The 27,649-nt window shown below is 43.3% G+C and overlaps 1 protein-coding gene across 3 annotated transcripts in view; it reads right to left on the reverse strand.

Moving 5' to 3' along the window:
* Positions 1-21,904: 21,904 nt before the first annotated feature.
* The window catches only part of syne2b (spectrin repeat containing, nuclear envelope 2b), a 153,543-nt gene continuing 147,798 nt past the window's right edge, over positions 21,905-27,649 (reverse strand). For all 3 annotated transcript variants that reach the window (XM_070546924.1, XM_015968900.3, XM_070546923.1), the window contains 2 exons: positions 27,268-27,345; positions 21,905-23,357 (listed from right to left, as the gene is read on the reverse strand). In XM_070546924.1, the coding sequence (XP_070403025.1) occupies positions 23,187-23,357; positions 27,268-27,345 (249 nt within the window). In that variant the 3' untranslated portion in view covers positions 21,905-23,186. The remainder of the gene's footprint in view (positions 23,358-27,267; positions 27,346-27,649) is intronic.

Below are 27,649 nucleotides of genomic sequence, written 5' to 3' on the forward strand. Positions count from 1 at the left end.
CAAAACCTAAAGTGGAGAAACAAAATACCTCTCTCAACCCATGGGGCTCACCATTTATACCTCAGCATAACTGTAACACCGCGGCCAGCATTTTAAATCCAGCAGAGCCCTTTGCCCAATACATGGCACGTCGAGATTTAATAATCTCAGGCCTTTACCAGTTTGACGCCAGACCAGAGAATTACAGAGCATGGTGCTCTTCGTTTACCAGTGCAACAGCTGAGGTCCAACTCACCCCCATTCAAGAGCTAGATCTCATGATGAAGTGGTTAGGGAGGGAGTCAAGTGATCAGGTGAAACGCATACGTTCAGTATATGTCAACAACCCCACAGTAGCTCTATACAAAGCATGGGAAAGACTGAATGAATGTTATGCAGCATCAGAAATAATCGAAAGGTCACTTTTCCAACGGTTGGACAGTTTCCCAAAATTAACAGCCAAAGATCATATCAAGCTATGTGAACTAGGGGATTTACTGCAAGAGATTCAAGGCGCCAAGGAAGACGGCCATCTGCCTGGTCTACTCTATCTGGACACTTCTCGTGGAATAAGCCCAATCGTAGACAAACTCCCGTATGGACTTCAGGAGAGGTGGATGTCACACGGCTCTCAATATAAAGAGAACAACCAAGGCTGTTTCCCACCCTTTGAGTACGTCTGTGAATTCATATGTAAAGAGGCTAAGAAACGCAATGATCCAAGTTTTCACCAGCAAAACTTAAAACCAGAAAAACCTTTTGCAAAAAACTTCAATTCCAGCAAACCAATTACGGTACACAAAACCAATATTTCTCCCCCTAACAAGGACATTAACCAGAACTGCCCACTGCATAACAAGCCACACCCGCTCAAAAGATGCAGAACATTTAGGAATAAACCACTGGACGAAAGGAAGTCCTTCCTCAAGGAAAAAGGAATTTGCTTCAGATGCTGTTCTTCAGACACTCATCTTGCGAAGGAATGCAAATCTTCAATAAAGTGTTCTGTTGGTGACAGCACGAGTCACGACGCAGTCATGCATCCTGGTCCTCCACCACAGACCAACAAGGCTCCACCTCCGGCACAAGAGAATGGCGGGGAGAGAGAAAACAGTCACGACACGGTTGATGTCACAACAAGCTGCACAGACGTGTGCGGTCCAGGACAGTGGGGACGTTCATGTTCCAAGATATGTCTCGCATGGGTGTACCCTGAAGGTTACAAGGACAGAGCTGTTAAGGCATATGTAATATTAGATGATCAGAGCAACCGTTCTTTAGCCAAGCCTGAGTTCTTCGACCTTTTTGACATTAAAAGCGAACCTTTCTCCTACAATCTTAGATTATGCTCTGGTGTTGTAGAAACATGGGGTAAAATAGCCGAAGGTTTCCATATCGAGTCACTGGATAGGTCAGTAGTTATCCCTCTATCATCACTCATGGAGTGTCAGGACATTCCTAACAATAGGAGCGAAATCCCAACTCCCAGCGCAGTGCTACACCAGCCGCACCTCCGAACCATAGCAAAGTACATCCCAGAGCTAGACCCTAAAGCCGAGATACTCCTGCTACTAGGGCGAGATGTTTTACAGGCACACAAGGCCAGGCAGAGAATTAACGGCCCCCATAATGCACCCTTCGCCCAGCGCCTAGATCTAGGGTGGGTTGTAGTTGGAGAGGTCTGTCTGGGAAATGTTCATAGGCCTACAGTCAGCACCCTGAAGACAGTCATTCTGGAAAATGGCCGCCCTACAGTTTTCAAACCATGTAACAGCCTCCTGCAACTCAAAGAAATGCCACACACAAACAGGCCGGGTAACGCGCCCGAACAAACTCTGGGTCAAACGGTTTTTAACCAGACAGATAACGACAACAAACCAGCTCACTCAATACAGGACACCCTCTTTCTGAAAATAATGGACAATGCTATGCACAGAGACGTGGACAACAGTTGGGTCGCCCCACTCCCATTTAAGGAACCCCGCCAGCAATTACCAAATAACAGACAGCAGGCAGCCACAAGGTTCTCCTCCTTAAAACGCACCCTTAACAGGAAACCTGAAATTGCGGGAGCATTATGTGGCCTTCATGGAAAAAATCCTCTCCAATGGCCACGCTGAGGTGGCCCCCCCACTGAAAAAGGGAGAAGAGTGTTGGTATCTCCCAACATTTGGAGTCTACCACCCACAAAAACCGAATCAGATCAGGGTTGTCTTCGATTCTAGTGCCCAGTACTTGGGTGCCGCACTTAACAATGTCCTCCTTACTGGCCCTGATTTAAACAACATCCTTGTCGGAGTTCTTCTCCGCTTCCGGAGAGAGGGTGTTGCAATCATGGCAGATATACAGCAAATGTTTCACTGTTTTAGGGTACAGGAAGACCACCGCAACTTCCTCCGTTTTCTGTGGCACAGGGACAATGACCTAAACAAAGAAGTTGTCGAGTACCGGATGAAGGTCCACGTGTTTGGCAACTCAACATCCCCCGCTGTTGCCATTTATGGACTACGCAAGGCCATCAGAGCAGGTTCAAAAGACTATGGTGCAGATACCATAAAGTTCGTGGAGAGACACTTTTATGTAGATGACGGCCTGATCTCTGTCCCCTCCCCTGCTGAGGCTATAGACTTGCTTCAAAGAACACAAGCCTCACTCGCTGAATCCAACCTGCGCCTGCATAAGTTCGTTTCCAACTCTCAGGCAGTTATGCAGGCCTTCTGCCCAGAAGATTGTGCCCCTGTCATCAAAAACTTAGATTTAAGTGGTGAAGAGACACAATCCCAGCGAAGCCTTGGACTCATCTGGGAAATAACAAAAGACACATTCACTTACTCAGTGGCCACCGCAAACAAGCCATTCACTCGCCGTGGCGTATTGTCCTCTGTCAATAGCGTCTTCGATCCCCTGGGCCTATTGGCACCCGTTACAATCCAAGGAAGGGCCCTACTGAGAGAGCTTACTTCAGAATGTTCAGATTGGGATGAACCCCTTCCAGAGGACAAACAAAACAGATGGGAAATGTGGAGAAATTCCCTTCAGGATCTAAGAGGACTAAATGTTCCCAGAACCTACACCTCCACCTCACTAAGTCAAGCAGAGCACAAGGAACTGTGTTTATTCTCAGATGCATCTACTAAGGCCATAGGAGCTGTATCCTACTTAAAGGCAATTCAAACAGATGGGAGGGTTGAGGTTGGGTTCATAATGGGCAAAGCAAAACTATCCCCCTTGTCAGAACCTACAATACCAAGACTTGAACTATGCGCAGCTGTCTTGGCAGCAGAAATGGCTGACCTCATTCAAGATGAGTTGGACTTGGACTTTGATGCAGTGCACTTCTACACGGACAGTAAGGTAGTGCTCGGCTACATCTGTAATGAGTCAAAAAGGTTTTACACATACGTCCACAACAGAGTGCAGCGCATTCGCCAGTCATCAAAGCCAGCACAGTGGCATTATGTGCGCACAGAAGAAAATCCAGCAGACCATGCATCTAGGCCATTGTCAGCATTCCAACTAAAAAGGTCCACCTGGTTCACCGGACCACCCTTCATCTACCATCCTGCCAAAGAGATAACACAACTGAGTGGAACATTTGACCTGATTGAACCAGATAAAGACTCAGAAATTAGACCAGAAGTAAAAACTTATGCCACTCACCTCCAAGCATTCATCTGTAAGCGTTCTGAGCACTTTTCTACCTTTAGATCTTTAGTCAGAGTCATAGCAAATCTCATCCACATTGCAAAGTCCTTCAATGGGACTAATCCAAACAAAAAATGCAAAGGCTGGCACAAATGCCATCTGCCTCAAACCCCAGAGGAGGTCGCTCAAGCAAAGATTGTTGTCTTCAAAGAGACACAGAAGGCATACTTTGAGAAGGAACTTTCTGCCCTTGATACTGGCAAGCCAATCTTGAAACAGAGTCCCCTCAAGAAGCTCAGCCGAATGTTACAGGACAGTCTCATTTCTGTTGGAGGCCGTCTCAAACATGCAGAAATTGAGAGTGCTGAGAAGAGCCCAGTGACTCTTCCCAAAGGCAGTCACATCTCCCTTCTGATCACTCACCATTACCACGAGCTCACAAAGCACCAAGGTCGTCATCTGACGGAAGGAGCAATCAGAGCCGCGGGGCTGTGGCTTTTAGGCGGCAAAAAACTAGTCAATTCAGTGATCCACAAATGTGTAATCTGCCGCAAACTAGGTGGAAAACAAGAACAACAACTCATGGCGGATCTACCACCTGAACGCCTAAAAACCTGTCCTCCTTTCACCTACGTCGGCCTTGACGTGTTCGGACCGTGGTCCATAACAACCAGGCGTACTAGGGGTGGAGTAGCTGAAAGTAAGCGGTGGGCCATCATGTTTAGCTGCATGAGTTCGAGAGCCGTGCATATTGAGGTGATCGAATCTCTGGACACATCCAGCTGTGTAAATGCCCTCCGCCGCTTCTTCGCTCTAAGAGGCCCCGCCAAACAGCTGCTATCTGACCGTGGCACCAATTTTATTAGCACTTCAAAGGAACTTGGAATGGACAAATCACTCCAACAGTACCTAACTGTCCAAGGCTGCAGTTGGGGGTTTAATCCACCGCATGCGTCCCACATGGGAGGTTCTTGGGAGCGCATGATTGGAGTCGCCCGCAGAATCCTGGACTCCATGCTACTACAAAACAAGGTTCAACTGACTCATGACGTGTTGTGCACACTTATGGCTGAGGTTGCAGCCATAATAAATGCAAGGCCGCTCGTCCCAGTGTCCTCTGATCCAAAGAACCCTTTCATCCTATCCCCTTCAATGCTCCTTACGCAAAAATCTTGCCTCCCACCCCCACCTGGAGACTTTTCGGATAAAGACCTTTACAACAAACAATGGAGAAGGGTCCAAGCCCATTCCAATCAGTTCTGGACACGCTGGAGACGAGAGTATCTACCCACATTGCAGCAAAGGCAGAAATGGACCGGGTCGCGCAGAAACCTCCAAGTTGACGACCTGGTTCTGTTAAAGGATAAGCAGGCTGCGCGAAACAACTGGCCCATGGCCAGGGTCTCTGCCACATTCCCAAGCAAGGACGATCGAGTAAGGAAAATTGAAGTGAAGACATGCGATCAAGGGTGCATAAAGACATTTATGCGACCGGTTACAGAAGTTATCCTCCTCATGCCAAAGGACTGAATGCATAATGTTTGTTTAGCATAGTGGCCTCCCGAGGCCAGGCGGAGAGTGTGTTGCCCTTAAGGCTTTCTCTGAATAAATAGGTTCATAAGTTTGAAATAAATAATTCTAAAATGATTTGTCATTAAAAACATTGATATGTGTTGTTAAAATTAATAATTCATGCTTTATATGTGTTTTAGTTAAAAAGAAAATATCGCTAAAATGTACTTCCTGTTCTGGCGGTGCACTTCCGGTTTTGGTAAAACACTGTTTTCGCGGAGAAACAGGCGCCTCATGCAGAAGGCAGCGTGGAGATGTAATCAGATGCCATCTTCTCTGAATTATCAGGCTGGAACGCCTTTTCACCACATGTTCATGAGACAATTAAACAAGCTGCAGCTAAACTCCAGGGTCTTCATTTGTGGTTTAACTCGGTGTCACCAACATTCCTGTTGAAAACACTACAAGGCCTTCTACTGTCATCATGTTAATGTTATTTAGCTGTTTGATATTTGAACGCATTTATTAAAACAAATACTAATAACTATTTCTGGTCATTGATTTTATCACCAGTTTTATTATTACAGATGTTTTTGAAATGTTACATGAACAGAAAATGAAAAGATGGCAAGGAGACAAGATTATTTATAATACTTTAAACTTATTTACAGATCAAAACCAGTATGGACCAGTTATGTACGGTTAAAGCAGGATTAACCTGAATGACTCTTCCTGGATCATATATTTAAACTGAGTGAGCAGGAAGTCTTTAACAGTGCAGCTGGATCTGCTGCAGGAGGATCCAGACGTGGATGGAGGGCTGGAGCAGACAACACTTCTCTGCAGTTCGCAGATGAAATACTAAAAAATTCTGCGGCTAAATGCACCACCAGCAAGAAGATTTGTGCCGCCAAAATCAGGAATAGCAGCAATTTAGCAAAGCACCGCGTCGTGCAGGGCATCATCTTGAGAGCTGAAATATGGAAAGTCTTTGATTGCAAAAAAGTGAACCAGAGTCCATCTCCTTCCAGAACAGTGAAAGGGGACCTGCCCGCCAGCACAAGAATGCAGCTATAGAGGCCCAAACGCAAGATCCTACGTAACATTTGTGGGGATGCGCACTTCTAATCAAGAGATCATTTTCTCTGGTGGAGAAGAGTAATTGGCTGCACGTACGTCAGAGTTTTAGCTGGCTTGGCAGATTGAGACATGCGCACACTAGGGCTGCACAGTTCTGGTTAAAATGAGAATCAGGATTTTGCTGAGAAGTGAGATCCCGATTCTCTCATGATTTTTTTTTCCAGAATAAGTGTTTATTGCACTGATTACGTGCACATCAACTTTATAACAGCTGTTGCTGATCATGAAAACAATAAATGTCTCTCGTTGCCTCTTAACCCTCTGAAGGCAGGTGTTAAAACAACCTACCTGGTTACTCCACATACGTATTTCATGAGCATTTTTAACTCAGAAGTACCCCTGAAGGACTTAGTTGTTCGTCCTTTTATCAAAACTTATTTTGAGCCTGAGAGGGTTAAGTACACAACTTTTGAATAAGTTAAACGCTGATGATGAGAGAGGTAGGTAATAGGCACGTTTCTTAAAATGTAAACCACAGTTTTTAACAAAATATAACATTTAAAATGACAACATGATTGTTGTTGACCATGGCAGGACCAGAACGGAGAACAAAGTCCTTTTTTATCAAGCCAGCTGCTTAAAATCGTTGTCATTTTGAATTGAGATCACGATTAATTGTGCAGCCCTAGCACGCACCCATGAGAAATGATTCAATGATTTTTGATAATTATTGATTTCTCTGCTGCACAATCACTAAACAGCCCCAGGAAAACAGGGCATGCCATGGTCAACACCTAAGTGGGTGTGGTGTGTGACAAAAGCATCATTCATATCGTCGTCGTCTTCCTCCACTTGTCTGGGTCCGGGTCGCGGGAGAAGCATCCCAACTAGGGAGCTCCAGACCGTCCTCTCCCCGGCCACCTCCACCAGTTCCTCCGGCAGGACCCCAAGGCGTTCCCGGACCAGATTGGAGATGTAACCTCTCCAACGTGTCCTGGGTCGACCCGGGGGCCTTCTGCCGGCAGGACATGCCCGAAACACCTCCCCGGGGAGGCGTCCAGGAGGCATCATGACCAGATGCCCAAACCACCTCAACTGACTCCTTTCGATCCGGAGGAGCAGCGGTTCTACTCCGAGAATGTCCGAGCTCCTCACCCTATCTGTAAGACTGAGCCCGGCCACCCTACGGAGGAAACTCATTTCGCCCGCTTGTATCCGCGATCTCGTTCTTTCGGTCATTATCCAAAGCTCATGACCATAGGTGAGGATTGGGACGTAGATCGACTGGTAAATCGAGAGCCTGGCTTTCTGGCTCAGCTCCCTCTTCACCAAGACAGATCGGCTCAGCGTCCGCATCACTGCAGACGCCGAACCAATCCGCCTGTCGATCTCCTGATCCCTCATACCCTCACTCGTGAATAAGATCCCGAGATACTTAAACTCCTCCACTTGAGGTAGGACCTCTCTCCTGACCTGGAGTTGGCAAGCCACCCTTTTCCGGTCGAGAACCATGTTCTCAGATTTGGAGGTGCTGATCCTCATCCCAGCCGCTTCACACTTGGCCGTGAACCTACCCAGCAAGAGCTGAAGGTTTGAGCTGGATGAAGCTAGGAGGACCACATCATCCGCAAAAAGCAGAGACGAGATTCTCCTGCCACTAAACTCGGCACACTCCACACCACGGCTGCGCCTGGAAATTCTGTACATAAAGGTAATGAACAGAACCGGTGACAAAGGGCAGCCTTGGTGGAGTCCAACCCTCATCAGGAACAGGTCCGACTTATTACCGGCTATGCGGACCAAACTTACGCTCCTGAATGAATGACCCTTAACAGAAAGCCACCCACCCCATACTCCTGGAGCGTCCCCCACAGGGTGCCCCTGGGGACACAGTCATAAGCCTTCTCCAAATCCACAAAACACATGTGGATTGGTTGGGCAAACTCCCATGCCCCCTCCATCACCCTTGCAAGGGTATAAAGCTGGTCCACAGTTCCACGGCCAGGACGAAAACCACATTGCTCCTCCTCAATCTGAGATTCAACTATCGATCGGACCCTCCTCTCCAGTACCTTGGAGTAGACCTTTCCAGGGAGGCTGAGGAGTGTGATCCCCCTAGTTGGAACACACCCTCAGGTCACCCTTCTTAAAGATGGGGACCACCACCCCGGTGTGCCACTCTACAGGAACTGCCCCCGATGACCACGCAATGTTGCAGAGACGTGTCAACCACGGCAGCCCTACAACATCCATAGCCTTGAGATACCCAGGACGAACCTCATCTGCCCCCGGGGCTCCGCCGCTGTGTAGTTGTTTGACTACCTCAGCAACTTCTGCCCCAGGGATTGGACAGTCCATCCCCAGGTCTCCCGGCTCTGGTTCATCCTCAGAATGCGCGTAGGTGGGATTGAGGAGCTCCTCAAAGTATTCCTTCCACCGTCCGACTATAGCCTCAGTTGACGTCAGCAGCTCCCCATCCCCACTGTAAACAGTGTGAGTGAGTTGCTGCCTTCCTCTCCTGAGGCACCGGGCAGTTTGCCAGAACCTCTTTGGAGCCGATCGATAGTCTTTCTCCATGGCCTCACCAAACTCCTCCCACGCCCGAGATTTTGCCTCAGCAACTGCCACTGCTGCACCCCGCTTGGCTATCTGGTACCTGTCTGCTGCCTCTGAAGACCCACAGACCAGCCACGCCCTTTTCATGGCTTTCTATAAAATAAGTCTTTGAATCACTCTTAGTCTGACCTCTCAGCTGAGAAAGCTCTGCCAGGGTAGAGTCACCTGGAGCCGAGACCCCGACACAACAGCCTTCAGCCTTCATAGAGATGCACAAACCCAACCACCGCGTTAAGGTGGTGATTCAGCGGATGGGACTCACTCACTCACTCACTCACTCTAGGGCTGGGCAATACATAAAAAATGTGTTATGGAAATGTCTGACTCTTATCGAGATCATTTTGCCATGTCAATAAATTTTATCATTAAAAAAAGAAAATATGTGTGATGGTTAGCAACGTTCATGTCCGTTTAAGAAGCTGTACCGCCTTGAGTCACGTAAAAATGGCCGTGGTTGAGATAAGCCTGTTCCGCGCAGATTAGATCACCGGTGATCGGCGAGCAGTGCATGCCGGTTAGATTTGTGTCCGACTTGCTCTTATGCCATGCCTTGCCATGCCTACGTAGGCATCGTGAGATCAAGGCGGCAGCAGATTTTGGAGCAAAATTCTGCCGTTGTTCTCCACCGGCTGCAAAACCTAGGGCATGATGGGAAACGCCTGGCTCTCACCTGATCTAAGATCTGATTGGTTCCCATCTTGATCCAGGTTTAACTACCTGATATGAAGTGGTCGCTGCATACTCAAAAACTTTTGCTCCCGGGATCCCACAGTTTCATTTTAGCCCGGTCACTAGCGCGTTTTATTGCAATGATCCAATGTTTGCTGTGTTCAGGATCTCGGGGAATTCGGCTCTTCCCTCATCTTGTCCGCGTCTGTTATGGCATCCTGGGGTTTCTAGTTTGGGTTTTCTGAAAATAACAATAGCCTAACTGCGGGCAGCTGCCTGCCAAGATGGTGCCAGTTGATTTGAACTGTTGCATGCCGGGAGAAGTGGCGTCAACTCATGGAGCTCTTTGCAGGCCATGTGAGAAACGTGTTTTGTCTTCTTTTGCCACGTTTCCTATGAGCACACTAAAACTACAGCTGATAACCTTTACTTTTTACAACAGTCATGCCTTCATATGCACACGTCTACAACATATGATATCCACAAGCATGTGAGGATGTGTTTCGGTTGCTAACAGGCACCAGAATTAAAATAAAAAATTAAACTATGAACTCTAACGCGATATCTTCACCCATCGTCACCCGCGAGCGACACATGTAGGGAAATCTGTCCGACTTAAACGCCGGCTTTCAGCCCCTCCCCCTGCTGCGTCCGTCTGCTCTCGTCTCTTTTCCAGGCGAGGCGCGGCTCAACTCGAACACGGCCATTGACTCAGCGTAATACATGTGACACCTTTTGTTTCTGCGTGTGCCTGTAGCTATCGTCCATGTATCGTTATCTAGGTGAAATCCTCTTTATACCGTTATATTGACTTTGGGTGATATCGCCCAGCCCTAACTCACTCACTCACTCACTCACTCACTCACTCACTCACTCACTCACTCACTCACTCACTCACTCACTCACTCACTCACTCACTCACTCACTCACTCACTCACTCACTCACTCACAGCCAGAGACGTGTGGGGGGAACCGGAGCACCCGGAGAAAACCCACGCATACATGAGGGAGAAAATGCTAACTTCACATGGAAAGGATTTGAACCGGTGACCTCGCTGTGAAGCTAAACTTTCTACATCATCTCCAACATGCAGCCCCGTTTTTTTCCTCTGGCTGTGTGTGTTGGGGGTTCAACCAGTCACATGATCTGTTTATGACGTGGTTTTGTGTTTCCGTCGACACGCCGGAGTCATAAACTTTTTAAAGCGTCTCCACATAGAAACGCTCTTCTGGTGTCTGACTGTCTGTGGACGGTCCTCTTTAGGTGGACAGTCGTCATCATGGAGACTTACAGACCCAACCAGTTCTGACTCGTGACAGATTTCAGTCGGAGGACAAGTGTCTGTGTCCGTCTGACAATCCTGAGTAGGATCTGTCTCCAGACTCTCCACAGGTGTGTGTGGGTCTGGTGAACTCCCTTCAGAAGCAGCCTGGAGCTCAGAGCAGAGACGGTCTTGCTGCTGCAGTCTCAGGGCTTCAAACTCTTCTTCATGCTGCTCATTAATTCTGAGTTTCTCCAGCTGAAGGTTTGTGATTGCCCCATAGAGTCTGGTCTCTGTGTCCTCCATATTCTGCAACTTGCTCATGAGATCTCCGTTCTTCTTCTGCAGATCTCCAATTTCTTTTTCTAAACTCTGATGAACTGAGTCTTTGTTGTGACTGTTCTGTAGTTCTTGCTCTAACTGCAGGCGCTGCTGGTTTAAACGTTCCTGCAGATCTTCACAGAGACTTTCCTTTTTCTGCAGCTCATTCTCTAAAGTCTGCAGTCTGTTCAGTCTGGTTTCTGCGACATCCTGATAATAATCCAGTCCCTGCTCTAATTCATTAATTTCTATCAGTAACTTCTCCTTACTGATGTCTTTTTTCGGCTGTTTTTTCTCTAACTGGACTCTCAGCTGCTTTTCTTTGTTAAAACATTCTTCCAGTTTTACACAGAGAGAAGATTTCTCCTCCAGCTGTGAGGACACCTCATCCAACTGCTTCTTCATGGAGTAAAAATTCTCCATCTTGGTTTTAAGATCTGTGTTTTCTTTATCTAATTCTCCAATTTGCTTCCTGAAGTGCTGATTGTTTAAATCTTTGTAGAAACAGTTCTTCTGTTGGTCTTCTAGCTGGCGCCTGAGGTCGGGCTGGTCCTCTAAACGCTTTTGGAGATCTGCACAGACGCCTTCCTTTATCTGCAGCTGAATTTCTAAAGCCATAATTCTTTTGTGCTGGCTTTCTGGGGTTTCTGCCTCACTTTGATGGAAACCCAGTCTCTCTTCCAGTTTACTGATTTCTTTCTTTAAGTTCTCATTACTTATGTCTTTCTCCTGAATCTTCTGTCTTTGGTGGGCTCTGATCTGAGATTCCTGTTTTAAACGCTTCTGGAGATCTTCGCATAAATCATCTTTTTCCTTAAGTTGAATATTTAAAGTTCTCACGTTTTCTTCATGGGTCTCTCTTTTGCTCTGGTAATAATCCAGTCCTTGTTCCAGTTCATTAATTTCTCTCCTGTAAAAAGCACAATCAGACTCGGCCTTAAGTCTGTTTTTCTTCTCGTTCCTCAGAGACTCGTTTGCACGGCTCAGATGGTTTTTGAGTTCACGCACCTGCCTTAAAAGTTTTTCCACGTTTTCATGTTTTTCACAAGCAGCTGATTCCTGCTGGACTTTTCCAGATCCAGGAGTTTTTTCTAGTGGTTTCAAATCATGTTCGGAGCTTTCTTGGCCGTCTCCGTCAGAATCAAAAGTTTTTTTCAGATTGTAATCCACTTCTGGATCTTCGAGGCACATCTCATACCAAGACGGTTTTGTTCTACTAGAGACGTTGTTTCCAGGCATTTCTGGCTCTTTGTGTAAAATATTCTTGTGTTTGAGAGAGAAAGTCAGAAACGCGATGATTCTCACGAGAGCTCTGTCACACGTGTGTTAACAGTGAGCTGTGGAGTCTACTACTGACTGACGAGCCTTTGATGACGTCATATAGAGCACGCAGACGCTGGCAGGGCCCTTTATGTTGTGCTCCTGATCTCCTTTATTCTTCTTCCGTGGACGTTAACGCGTGCACCCTCCCAAGTTATACATCAAAACGAGCGGCTCGGCAGTGGGAGATGTACTCTTTGGTTTTCTAAGCTATCCGTTTTACGATGGCAAAAAGATTTGCAAAAAACATGTGTGCCACTCAAAATTTGCATTATTATAAATTAAATATGCACATAATTTAATTTATTTGTATTTATTTATTTAGTTATTGACTTATTTTTAAGGAGGATGAAGCCACTTGAGATTAAGCATCTCGTTTAAAGTGAGCAGAGGTGGAAACGAATTGAATACATTTTTATTAATACTTTTTAAGCTGTTTTGAAAATCCGTACATTTACTTTTACTAGAGTATGTTTTTTTAAGAATTGTAATTCGCTTTTTTTAAGAATTGTAATTCGCTATTTAAATCATATCCGTAACTGAAATAAGTTGTAGCTTAATGAATAAAAAATATTGCATGAGTGCCGCGTCTAAACGGGGGGGGGGGGGTATACCTTAGATAAGGAGGACAAACAGACATTTTTACCGCAGTTTTGCTCAAAAACATTAGTTCAGTCGTGTGATCCACTCGCTGTTTACCTCCTCTCCCTCCTCTCCTGTGGGTTGGAACCCGCACCTTAGCGCACCCGTGTGACGTCATCAGAATTCTGCTCGGTTCGGTAACCAGACTCGGTTCCGTGATTGAAACGTGTTTCCCTACCGCTCCGCACGGCAGCGGCAAAATAACGTTTAGCGCTCATAACAAGCGGATTATCAGCGCTCTGCTCATAAAACAGGAGACCTGCAGGCCTCTGTGAGTTAATCATACTGTTCAGGTGTAAACATTGTGCTCCATCCCTGTTTGAACTCAGAAGATGCTTCTTGATGCCGCAGATTTGTGATGATTTAGCTTGTTTCTTTATTTTACTCCAGAATAAGAGATTAAATTATTACTAAAGCAGTTATGTAGTTAAATTAGTCATTCACCTGATTCTAACATGCTGCTGCTGCTGCTGCTGCTGCTGTGTGTGTGTGTGTGTGTGTGTGTGTGTGTGTGTGTGTGTGTGTGTTAGCCATTAGTCTTTTAGCTAAAAAGTAATTAATGGGACCTTTAGTCATTACTTAAATATATATGTTGTTGTGACAGTAAAATCAAGTTCATAAACACTGTTGGACTTCTTAATTAAAAATTGTATTATTGCGTTCAGGTCACACACAAATTATGCCTTTTTACTCAATATATAATTATGATTAGTCTGAACTTAAAATGATCAGTTAATCAAAACACAATATAAATTAAGTTCTGTCGATGTAAAATAAAACTTGATGACGTGTAAACCTCCCACAGTTCCTCACTTTTGTTCAAGCGGACATTTTCAACAGCACATGTTCAGGAAATCAAGCACTGTGTTGCTGGTGAACTGTAAGTAATTTTATGCGGAATTACACATATTTTACAGTCACCCTGGATTTTGTTAGTGATAGCCTAATTTAAAACAACGACGTAACATATTATCTCTCCCGGTAGCAAGTGAGACGCTCCGGTTAGCTTTCACCCACATCTGTGTGCACAGCAGTTTGGCTGTAACATACACGGAGCCGCAAATTCCGCGACAGTAGAAATCCTTGGGCTTTTTTTGGAACAATTAATACTAACATTACTCTGATATAGACCATTGTAATTGTCTTATAATGTTTCAAATATCACAGATATTGTTAGCCACGGCGCTAACTGCTATGCTAACGCTGGCTTCTGTAGGATGTGAGCTACTGCCCCCGCGACCAGACTCCGGATAAGCGGGTGAAAATGGATGGATGGATGGACAAATAACATAGATTTACATGTAAGTAGTTTAAATAGAGTGATGTGCTGTTTGAATGTATAAACTGAACGCCAAGAGAAATCACTAGTTTGATTGTTTTCCGTGAATAAAATAAATATGTCAGGCAGGAGCGCCTCAGGATGTGTCTGAGATCTGTCTCGGTGAGACAGATAATAGCAATCCAAAGTGCTTTTTATGTGTGATCTGACAATTGATCAACCATTGCTGAAAAATGGAATACAGCTTAGCCGGTTATGGGCTCGACACACGGGAGGCGACAAACGACCGCGATCAGCGAAATTTGTCGCTGTCGCTTTTATTACCTGTCACACGGGAGGCGATCTGCGGTAGCGGCCAGCAGCAAAGCCGTCTACGCGTTCTGTTCCATGGCGAAATTGAAACTTCCATTGTTTTGTTTGGCTGTGTCAGGTTGGAGGGAATTAAGGTTATTTAAGCGGTTCAGAGTTAATAAAGCGGTAGATATGATGTTTCACAAGGTGCTGCTAGAGTTATGTGAAATCTTACTTCTGATTTTACTATATAAAACATAATAATAATCAACTTCTCCTTCATGTTTGCTCGGAGATGTGCGGAGCATTATGTCCGCTCATTGGTCAGTGAATGAAACCTCCGTTGATTGGTCCTCGCCCGAGCGACAGCGATGAAAAGTTGAAAATGTTTCAACTTTCTGGGATCGCGTCGCTGGGTCGTACGTGCACGACACGTGCACAAGTGCAACCTTTCACACGCACGTTTTTCGCGTTTCGCTTAGTAGGAGGGAGACCCGCGATTATCACTTTGTCGCGCATGTCTCATTGACAATGAATGGAGGAGAGGCGATGTCGCCTCCCGTGTGTCGAGCCCATAAATTGCTGTGATCATAAAACACGTAAACGGCAGCACACAGAAATCACGAGGCAACGTTTTACGTGATGTTTACTTGTTGCTGTGAGTAATAACACAGAAAAAGCCACGCCAAATAAGTTTAGGAAGCCCACTAAGAATCCTAATAAGAGCATTTAAAATAAATGCCATACACAGTTGAGGAAACGTTGGTTTAAGTACCTGATATGAAGAGGTCGCTGCATAAGTGAAACCGCAGTTTCATTTTAGTCCGGTCACTAGCGCGTTTTATTACAATGATCCAACATTGACGGAGCTTTTGCTGTCTCATCGGCCCGACCTGGCAAACCGGGCCCGGCAGCGCCGAACCCGGCCCAGCCCAGCGGCTCCGAGCCTGACGTGGTTCTACCGGCCCGACCCAGTGGCACCTGGCCTGGCGTGGTTCCATCCGCCTGGCACGGCAGCGCCATACCCGGCGTGGTAACGCCGGCCCAGCCCAGCGGCACCGAGCTTGACGTGGTTCTACCGGCCCTACCCAGTGGCACCGGGCCCGGCGTGGTTCGATCCGCCTGGCCCGGCAGCGCCGAACCCAGCGTGGTTACGCCGGCCCAGCCCAGCGCACCGAGCCTGACGTGGTTCTACCGGCCCGGCCCAGCGGTACCGGGCCTGACGCGGTTCCATCGGCCCAGCCCAGTTCCGCCGACGGGGCCTAACAACACCGACTCCGGCGGGGTCCTGCTGAGCCAGGCCCAACAACATTCATCGCGTCGCGGTGAGCACGGAACCAGAGGACGACGGTTGCAGGTGAGAGGAAGAGATGCCAGGAGGAAGAGCCGGTGGACGAGGTAAAGAAATGGCCACAGAAGACCTGGAGGAGATCAAACGATCTCTGAACTTTATGTCAGGTGAACTGTCAAAAGTAACATCGCAGCAGGATCGATTATTGAGACTGATGGAGGAGGTGAAGGAGCTTAAAATACTGTTAACTGAAAAAGATAAGAAGATTTCAGCCTTGGAGCAAAGAGTTGATGAACTTGAACAATATACAAGACGAGAGGATTTGGTGATAATGGGACTAGAAACCCGACACGGAAGCTACGCAAAAGCAGTAGCAAATCATGACTCAGCAGAAGAGGCTTCAGACAAAGAACTTGAGACACTAGAGCAGCAAGTTGTTACTTTTCTGCACAGCAAGAACATAACTATTCAAAGAGATGCTATTTCAATATGTCATGCACTGCCAAAAAAATTTGAGAAAGCTAAATCAACTATTATTGCAAGGTTCACCAGCAGAAAACAAAGAAACAGCATTCTGTTACAAGCAAACAAGCTTAGAGGCACCAATGTGTACATAAATGAACATTTAACCAAAAAAAATGGGACAATAGCTAGAGAGGCACGGATGCTAAAAAAGCAGAAAAAAATTGTAGCTACATGGACAAGGAACGGGAGTGTATGGATCAGAGAACAAGAAGGATCACAGGCTAGGATAATAAAGGAGCTGGGAGAACTGGAAAAATTTAATTAACAGTGAAAGTTGGAAGAGGGATGTAGAATCAAGTAAAATCTCATATAACATCACATAAATAAGATACAAGTAAACCACAACACAAGCATATGGACATAACAACAAATACTCATGAGGAACTAGAATACAAGATATATGACCCTGGAAAGGAACTAGAAAATAATTTGTACACACATATGAATAATAAATGTGAATATTTTAGTGAACAAGAACGAAGGGATTCAGTTTTGACAGAAGGAACACTCTCGATCATTTACTTCAATAGTAGAAGTTTGTATTGCAATTACTCTAAAATATTGGATTATTTAACACAAAATAAAAAACCATTTCAAATCATTGCTATAACAGAAACATGGTTAAAAGAAGGAGATGAGGAGGAGGTACAAATAGAGGGGTATGAAATGTACTTTATGAATCGGAATAATAAAAGAGGAGGTGGTGTTGCACTGTATGTATGTCACAATTTAAAAAGTAAAGTCATTCATAACATGTCAACAGCCATCCAAGATGTACTGGAAATGATCACTATTGAAATAATCTCTGAAAAGACAAAAAACATAATAATAAGTTGTATCTATAGAGCACCTGGATCTTGTGTAGAAACATGTACAAATACAATTACTGAGATGTTGAGTGGAATCTGTAACAAGGATGTATTTGTCTGTGGGGACTTTAATGTTGACCTGGAAAATGTAAACAATTCAAAGACAGCAAACGACTTCATAAATTCAATGTATCTACTGGGTCTGTTTCCACTGATAACCAAACCAACAAGAATTGACGCGCATAGCTCAACAATTATAGATAATATATTTACTAATGCTTCAGAAGGGATAGAGAGAAGTGGAATAGTGATGACTGATATCAGTGATCATCTGCCAATTTTCACAGTCTATAAAAATCACCAGATCAAAAATCAACAAAAAATGGAAAAACTTATAAGGGACAGGTCACAAAACGCTATAGACGCACTAAAAAGAGATCTGGAACAACAAAACTGGGAAGAAGTATATGTTGATGATGTAAACATGGCTTACAATTCTTTTATAGGAATATTATGTAGTCAATATGACAAAAACTGTAAAACAAAAACTCAAACACAAAGAGGGAGGATGAACAAACCATGGATGACAAAAGGGCTGCTGAACGCCTGTAAGAAAAAAAATACATTATATAGATGTTTTTTAAAACTAAGAACAAGTGAAGCAGAAAGGAAATACAAAAAATATAAGAATAAATTAGTTTCTATAATCAAAAGACAAAAAAAGGAATATTATAGCAATTTATTAGAAGAAAACAAAATAATATTAGAGCAACTTGGGGAATAATAAATAATGTCATAAAAAGAAATCAAATAGCTTCAACTGTTCCAAATTATTTTGAAAATGGACAGTCTGAAATTAGTGAAACCAGTAAAATAGTAAATGAATTTAACAATTTTTTTACTAATGTGGGACCTGACCTGGCAAAAAGCATTCCAAAAAGAACAAATTATAGTATAGGTGAGAATATCAAAAGCAATGAAAACAGTATATATTTAAGTCCAGTAACTAGTGATGAAATAAGAAATATTATCAATAAATGCATCAATAAAAGAAGTACTGACTGTGACGGTTTAGACATAACATTAATAAAAAATATAATAGAAAGTATTATTCATCCATTGACTTACATATGTAATTTATCTTTTGCAACAGGGACATTTCCTAACAGGATGAAAATTGCAAAAGTCATACCACTTCATAAAAGTGGAGACAAACATATCTTTTCCAACTACAGACCAATATCTTTATTGTCACAATTCTCAAAAATATTAGAAAAATTATATATTGCCAGGTTGGACCGATTCCTGATCAATGAAGATATATTAAATGACAGTCAGTATGGTTTTAGAACAAATCATTCAACATCCATGGCATTAATGGAATTAACAGAAGAAATATCGGAAGCCCTTGACAAAAAAAATCATCTCATAAGTATCTTTATTGATTTAAAAAAAGCATTCGATACAGTGGATCATACAATTCTTAGTAAAAAAACTTTGTAAATATGGCATCAAAGGGATGGCCCTAAAATGGATAACAAGTTATCTTACCGATAGGCAGCAATATGTTCAAATAAACAACACAAAATCACATATAAATAACATTACTTGTGGTGTACCACAAGGGTCGGTATTGGGCCCTAAACTATTTATCATTTATATAAATGACATTGTTGAGGCATCCAATATATTAAAATGCACCTTATTTGCAGATGATACAACTTTTTACTATTCAGGAGATAATGTTGAGCAGATGATAGAAGTGATACAAGCAGAGATGAAAAAAATTAAACTATGGTTGATGGAAACAAACTATCATTAAACAGTGATAAATCCTGTTTTATGATATTTAGTAATACAAATTCAAATGATGAAATTTTATTAAATATAGATGAGATTAATATTAAAAGAGTTCAAGAAGTCAAGTATCTGGGAGTCATCATTGATGAAAAACTGTCATGGAAACTACATATAAACAGTGTCAAAACTAAAATATCTAAAACGATTGCACTGTTACATAGAGCAAAAGGGTTGCTTGATAATAATTCATTATATTTGTTATATAACTCACTGATCGTACCATACCTGAACTACTGCATTGAAATCTGGGGAACAACATATAAAACTTACACAAATTCCATTTACATCTTACAGAAAAAAGCAATAAGAATAATCACAAGGAGCAACTACAGAGATCCGTCCAATCCATTATTTATTAAATTAAAAACACTAAAATTCTATGATCTGGTGGACTACAATATTTTAAAATTTATGTATAATGCAAACAAAAGGAACGTACCTGCAGGATTAATTAAACGATTTTCAAAAAGACATAGCAAATATGATTTAAAGGGACATGAATTATTTAATATACCTAGACATCGGATACTCGTAAAGGAACATTGTGTCTCCATATATGGAGTTAAATTGTGGAATAAATTGAATACTGAACTCAAGAATGCAAAAACAATATTGACTTTCAAAAAAGAGATAAAAAATAAAACGATTAACTTATATAGATCCGTTACATAAATGTGTGAGGGGAGGGGGGTGGGGGGGGATTAAAGGAACAAAATATTAACCTAGTATGTGCTTGTATGTGTATATATGTATGTATATAGATCTGTAACTTAATGCTTATTTCTGTGTAACTTGTTTTCTTTTTCTATTTTTTTCTCAAATTCATGGGTTGAGATTTTGTCGGCCAACAAGTCCAGGAACTATATTGTTCAATTTCCTTAAGAGTCATATGATTATTTCATTTGTATTAATGCTATTTTAGTTAAAAGGGGCAGACAACATAAGTTTTTCTTCTTTCTGTCCCCTTTTTCATTTTGGCTTGCAGCAATTTAGTTCTGATTGTATTTTTATTTTAATGTCAATAAATGAAAATAAAAGATAAAAAAAAAAAACATTTGCGGCGTTCTGGATCTTGGGGAATCCTGTAGATGGCTAATTTCCTTATGTCTTCCGCGTCTGTTCTGCATCCTGGGGCACAACAGGAATCTACCATATTTCCAGTTTGATTGAGTTTTCTGACAATAACAAATAATCCAGCTGCGGGCTTCTGCCTGCCAATATGGCGCCGTTTCGATTTGAACTGTTGCATGCCGGGAGAAGTGACGTCAACTCCCGGAGCTCTATAGTAGGGTAATTATTATTATAGTAGGGTAAGGGTGATTTTTGGTGACTTTCAGTGTTTTGTAGAGAAATACGGAGAGGCGACATGGACTGTTTGTACCCAGGATGCAACAATACCACTTTTTTCCAAACCAATACGATACAGATACTTGGATCTGAATACTCGCCGATACCGATTACCGATACCTATACTTCTACCACACAAAAAAATGTAATGATTTGGAACACAGATTTTGTTTTCTTCTCTGCTTTCAACAGGAAAAGACTGTGGGGAAGATAAAAAGTAAAATATATTAATAGAAATCATCACAAAACTAAAATATTAGGTAAACAGAAATGACAAGTTACAGTGAAACCATTTTCAAGCTACTGCATTGGTATCGGTTCCTGGTATCGGTTAACTTTTACTGATACCAGTATCGTATCGGTGCATCCCTATTTGTACCATTGATATGTCTCAATAAAGTTTGAAGAAAAAAAATTGAGCTGTGTGGTAGCGGACCGCCATTTTGGATGGGACCTGCCGGTTGTGTAATCAACCCGCAGAAACTGGTTGATTACACCGCGGCCAGACTACTAGCACCACAATGTCTTCAGAAGCGAAAACGCTTTTAAAAGGGAGGGAGGAGTCCTAACTGTTGCTGCAGGCGTGTTGTGAGAGTGCAGTTATATACTGGTTAATATATTTTTGGGTTCAGTTGCTTTCATGTGGCCTAATGTGAGTCTATTTGGGATCATTGGAATGATCAGCAGCATTTCTTGATGTGACTTTATGGCAGTTGCCCATGGCATCATCACAAGGAGGATGGCATTCATTTACTTTTGTTTTATTTGGTATTTTTTCAGTCATTTTTGGAAATAGTGATTAATTTTGATTAATTCACAGCCTATGTTTAATTACATTTAAAAATTAGTTGTTTGACATCCCCAATTATAATAAATGTCTACAGATGAGATCAAACAAAACAGATGAGAATTGCTGTTTAACTTGGACCAAGCATTTTAGGTCACAGATAGGTGTAGCTTAGGGTCTCTGTCTATACACCTTATAAGACAATTTAGGTGATGGCATGTTGTTTTTCTGCTATTGAACTGTTTTCTAATAATGTTGTGTTTAATAAAGTGAAGGAAGGAGAGAAATAACGTTTCCCTAGCAGTTTTTAAAAATGTCCCCATGTAATCCGATTAATCGATTAATCGTGTCGAGACCCCATCCGATTAATCGATTATCCAAATAATCGTTTGTTGCAGCCCTAGTACCGATGCTCTGGCACAGCGTGTTGCCCCCTCGAGCGCAGGAGCTTGTCACCTACTCGTGGTACATTCCACCCGACCACGATAAAATACCGGCCATTATTCACCTCCGCCGACTCAGACACCAGCCAACATATGATACCCGGCCGTTAATTCAATATAGGCTAATATTAGAGGATTTACGGTACATACACTGAATTATATCAAAGCATCTTTTAAATTGACAGCAATTAGAAATAATCAAAACCAAATAAATTGCACAAGTCTGTAAACAGCATACTCCAACTTTTATTTATACATTCAACTGATAGAAACAAACAACAAATGTAAACTAGCAAGCAAACAAGTTTATTTCAACAGAAACTCTGTAGCTCCTGGAAAATGAAATCAGACAACAAATGAAAAGATCAATTGTCTCTTTATACATTATAAAATCATCCCTCCCACATAACTGAACCTCCAGAATAAAGGACCGGGTGCTCTGGTACATCCACAGACCATTCCTGATACGTGCCGGCTTGTGCTGACCACATGTCACTAAATCAACAGAATTATTCTGCAGTCCTTCATATCACCACACAGTAAAGTACACCTTTGGTGCTTTTATTGGAGTCACATGCTTCACTTTTATTTGTGCAGACATGGAGCACCCTTCCATATGATGCAGGTTATCTGGCAGTGGTAACATTTCTACAAAAACATAAGAGGTGGTGCTGCAACACAACAGGAGCTCTTGAATTGTTTCCAGAGTGGCTGTTGAGGGAGTTTCCAGGCTGCATTCAACACTTCCTTCATCTCTGTTGCAAGTACTGGCCCCAAATGGGAAGCATCAGGAAAATGTTGCCAATTTGTATTTTATTTTTTGTCCAATCATCACAAACAGATTATAGCACTTTTAAAAGTGATGCCGTGTACTCCTGTATGAAGGAAGTGTTTGGAATACAGGCCTGGTTCAGTGGCAGACAGAAGCAAGTTCCTATGGAGGCCACGATCTTAGTAGAGATAGAGCAGGTTCTATTTAGAACCAGAAGAACTGAAATATAAATCATGTTTCTAAAATTGGTTGGCTCTCTAACCAGAATGGTAATCCGGTGTTTGGATTAATAATTAATTCTAGAGGAACACAAATCGGTGGTGGGTGGGGGCTCAAATGTTCTGCATTTGGAGAAGTAGATGTGTGTTCTCTGGTCCCAAAGTAACTCAGTAGGTAGTCTCATGATGTTTAGACGTGTGTCATTGGGATCTCTTCAGGAGATAACACACTTCCTCCAGCTTGACCTTATTTAAACGTGTCGTATTCCAGAAAAAAATTCAAGAGTCCAACTGGAAGTGGGTAAAGCTTTCGAGGAACTCCAGAATGAACTGTAACTGTAAATCTATAAAGTTTCGTTCTAAAGGCTGAAGATGTTTTTAGATGATTCTAGATAAATAAAGAAAAAAAAAAGTCACACACACACAATGGTCTTTATCTTTTCTACAAGATGCTGGGAACTCTTGAGCTGGTTTCAGAAAACAGACGGCAGTTCTAGGCTGTTGGAGCAGCTGCTGATTTAGCTTATGAGACATCTCTGCTGGGACTTGGAGTCGGGCTTGGAGACGTTTGCGGTTCTGGCTGTGTTTACCGTGCCCTCATACAGAGACTGGGTTGTGACTGTGCCCAGGGGCTTTGATAACGCTTCAGAAGAACTTGCTTCTGTGTTGTCAGGGGAGCTCTCAACATCCTGAAGAAACATGAGCAGGGTTAGAAAATCAGTCAGGTCAGGCAATTATACATCAGAGTTTAGTCTATCAGATTTCCACAAAAATCACAAATTAATTCAGAAACGTCTTGAAAGATGTATTGACGGATAATGTTACAGGATACAAACGTTAAATGTATGTTATATCCTCAATCCGAACGGAAGCCTCTGGGGTTTACTGTCGTCATTGACGTGGAAAAGTTGGGTCATAAAGTTTTTGCTTGAATTTATTTGTAGTTTCAGCAAAACGTGTTACAAATCCTTGGATAAATGTTGATTAAACTTAGAAAGGAATCCTATAATTAAGTATAACTGGTCCATACTTGGAGCCAACCTGATTCAAGATGGCCACCAAAGCTGGTAAACATTAGCAAACACAAGAATGGCTAAAACTAGGTCCCTTTTACAGATGCCGGTCTGTGTAGTAGTTACGAGTCATCCCAATGCTAACAGACCACAAAGGATTTAGTTAGAAATGTATTAAAGATGGCTGCCACACTGAGTCAACCTCAAGCCTAGTTTATGCCTCTCCGTCAGCTCCACGAGGGAGAGATGCACGGACTCTCAGACTTCTCCGTCCGCCGGGGAGTGTTGATAGCAGTTCCCCGTCACAACAACAGAGGGTGTAGCGCTGTTCTGGGGTATCCTGTCATGTATCGGTCCAGTGCATTTAATATTATGTTTATATTGTATTTTTTGTATTTCAGACATTTGTTAACACGGACTAATTTGTCTCTCATTCTCCTCTACCTCTTCATGTGCTCGCCACTTCTAAACCCACTTTTCCCATCATTTCCATCCTTGTAAAAAAAAAAAAGCTAGCTGCGTGTCTTTTTACTCCTCCAGTCACGGTGAATAAAACGTTTAGGAGTTTTTCCACGAGGTATGCTTCATGCTGCAGTGTCTGTTGCAAGATATCTTCGGCTCCCTTTATGATTTTGAGGGGGCAGTGGCGGTGCTGTTGACCAGAGTGTCGTCCTGACCAGTGGCGGACTGGCCATCTATGGGTTCTGGAGAATCCCAGAATGGTCGTGTGCTCTAGGAATGGTGTCGGCCATTCACCTCCCCTCTCCCCGTCGGAGATCCCCATCATAGAATCGAGCAGGCTGCAGCAACGTCCAGCCTACCCTCCCACCCAGTGCTTTAAGAGGGCCAGTATGGCCACTTATAATTTTGAGTTTTTCTGCTAATTTATTAGTGAAAATCTCCAAGATTTCTGATGAAATATCTGTCCGTCCTCAAACACCAGCAATTCACTCCCTCCACCGCCGTCCCTCCCATTACACCAGAATCACTCTCCTTCTGCTTTTTGCGTACGAGGAGCGGTGAACCCTGGGCGTACTGCGCATACAGCTCCGTTGGCCCAGGCACAGGAGAGAAAAATAAGAAACAAGGAATCCAACAACGTGCACATTCCCGCAAAGATTTACAGCAGCACAATCTGACCAACCAGTGATTGGAAGTGCTCACAGACATTTGGATAGATGGCATCCAAACAGAAATACAGTGAGCAAGCACAAGAAAGAAAATACCGAAACAAGACGAGTGCTTCATTTGAAAGGTGGCACGTTGTTGAAAAAATGAACACCTTTATGGGCATAAAACAGAGATGTGGAATTGTGACATCAACAAGTCATCTCATGTTTTTCTCCAGCTGGGAAACTAAACCAGGTCATTTCAATCAGCACAGTGAACGAACCTCTTTCAGTTGCTGAGCAGAACAACAACACGGCATGTAGGGGACTTGTTGATGCCACGATTCCTATCTCTGGCATCAACATCCCAGCTGCTGAGGAGAATTCTGTCTGAATTTTACAGAAACCTTCACCTGTGTCTTGTATTGTATTAGTCTTTCGATCCATAGTATTACGGGTGTACATATTAATAATCTGTAAGAAAACAGTCTGTCTGAGCTTATCAGCTCAGCTCAGAAGCAACAGCATCAGATGACCTCAGCGATGACTTTGTATCCATGAATAGGACACGTGTGTCTGCAGAAAGCTTCTTCCGCTGGAGAAATGGGGGCGGGGTCCAGTCCGCCCCTGGTCCTGACCAGTCACAAGCTTGCATTCTCCGTCTTGTTTGACAGATGTTCAAAATGGGCTCAACTCTGTTCGTCCTTGCAAACCTGCTGTAAACCTCGCAGGGACACGTAACGGCATTGCGTGCCTCCTTACCGACAGAACCATGAACTAGGCTTTAGCCAACCCCAGAATAGCTATAGCTGTGTCTGTTTTAAAGATACTAGTATTAATATAACTCTGTTATTTTTCATTATCATGAACTTGATTTACTCCTCTGGTAGGTAAGGTGATGAGGATTACAAGGTCCTTTCTTTCAGCGTTTCAACGGTCCTCATATGATGGTTTTAATGTAACCATGTAACTCCTGGCTGAATTCACCTTTGCTGAGGGCCAACATTTTATTCTGTCTCTGTTTTTTGATAGCCTGGCAAACCATCCTAAATATGTAAATATATAATCTCACTATGACCCATAGACGAAGCTGAGTCGTGGGATGGAATCAAAATGTCTCTGCATGTTATTGGGCGTTGCTAGGACCAATCAGAGCAACGAACAACATGGGGTATTCATCGCTAGAGAAATCGGTCAACGGGGCAGTCCACCACATACCGTAGAATAAGAAGAAGCAAACAGTCTTCTTCTGAATAAAGGACTCACCCCTCCTTCACACTGAACGCCCCAACGGCGCGGCGCGGCAGCAGAATGTTGCTGCTTCCAATACAATCTATTATGGTCTCGGGGCTGATTCCAACCAGCTGCAACGTGGACATTTTCAGGCGGATCCCAGAAGCGCCATGCTATGTCGCTAAAGACAAGATCGGCTTCAATTTTTGCCGTCAGCCGCTTCTGGGACATGTCAGTTTCCGCAATTAAAATCACACGCAGTTTCAATTGTTGTGATCTCTCAAGTCAAAGGAGGAGGATGGTGGAAGTCTCGAGGGATTTTGTGACCCAAACCCTAAATCAAGTCCAGGAGCATAGCAAGGAAGCTGTTCCGTGGCCAATACTCTCCTTGCGCATTGAAGCTTGCAGGTAAAATGTTCTGCTGCCGTTCTGCGCTGCTTGATGCATCCATTGTGAAACCCGGGTTAAGTACCTCTATCTGTTCATGTCGCAAAATCGAAATCATCCAAAGTTAATGCCAAAGTCGTTTCACACAAGCGCCATTCCTTGGACAATGCCATCTCTGTAGTTTTTCTCCATTGCAGCTCTGTTGCGAAGCCTACCCAATGTCTGGACCTAAAACTGATCCAGCCAATGGTGGACCTACTGAGGCTACAATGGAGAGGGGCTAGACTGACCTGCAGAGCTAAATGTTTTGCTGTTGCTACGCTTGGTCTAGATTTCTAGGCTATGTATTTATTGCATTCTTAAAGATGCCAAAGCAGATGGGTGTGGCATTCTGGGGTCGCTGTAGCTATAATAAGAGCAGTCACCTGTACTTAATGGTTTGACCCCACCTTCTCCATCAGATTTGTATTTGTGCATGAGGCTAAAGCCCGTATAGCCCCATTGACCTCTGAATTGGACATGTTATTGTGTGTTTGAACAGACGAATATTACTTTTGGTGTAAAGTGCTTTGAGTTGTCAATAAAACACAAGAAGGGCTCCATAAATGTTAATTTACCATTTACCTATTAAAGTCATACGTTGCTTTTGAATAAACAGGCTTCTTTACTTCTAAAGATGCATTTTGATTGAGAAGAACAATGGCTCCATTAAACAATAAAAGAAGTGCAGTTGTCTTTATTAAACCACCTACGTCCTAGGACACCTGAGCTGGATAACTGAGATTCTTCATCAATGCAAGGACGATACTTGTTAGAAACGTCTCAGATGAAGGTGTACTAGGTGTACGGCATATTACCTTTGTCTCCTCTGCAGTCGGCTGAGCGGTTGGTCCAGAAACAACTTCGGCCTCCCCACCGACTAAAACCCCAGTTTCCTGACACCACCAAAGACAAATATCAGAAGTGTTCCCATGAACACACACACACACACACACACACACACACACACACACACACACACACGCACACACACGCACACACACGCACACACACGCACACACACGCACACACACACACACACACACACACACACACACACACACACACACACACACACACACACAGTCACACACACACACACACACTCATACTCACACACACCAATATGTTAACAGCTGTAAATAATGAGGTGTTTAACCATTTCAGAGTTATTACAGTTCATTCAACTTCACTGCTGTT

The sequence above is a fragment of the Nothobranchius furzeri genome, chromosome 18 (assembly GCF_043380555.1).
Source record: "Nothobranchius furzeri strain GRZ-AD chromosome 18, NfurGRZ-RIMD1, whole genome shotgun sequence".
In the NCBI taxonomy this organism is placed as follows: domain Eukaryota; kingdom Metazoa; phylum Chordata; class Actinopteri; order Cyprinodontiformes; family Nothobranchiidae; genus Nothobranchius; species Nothobranchius furzeri.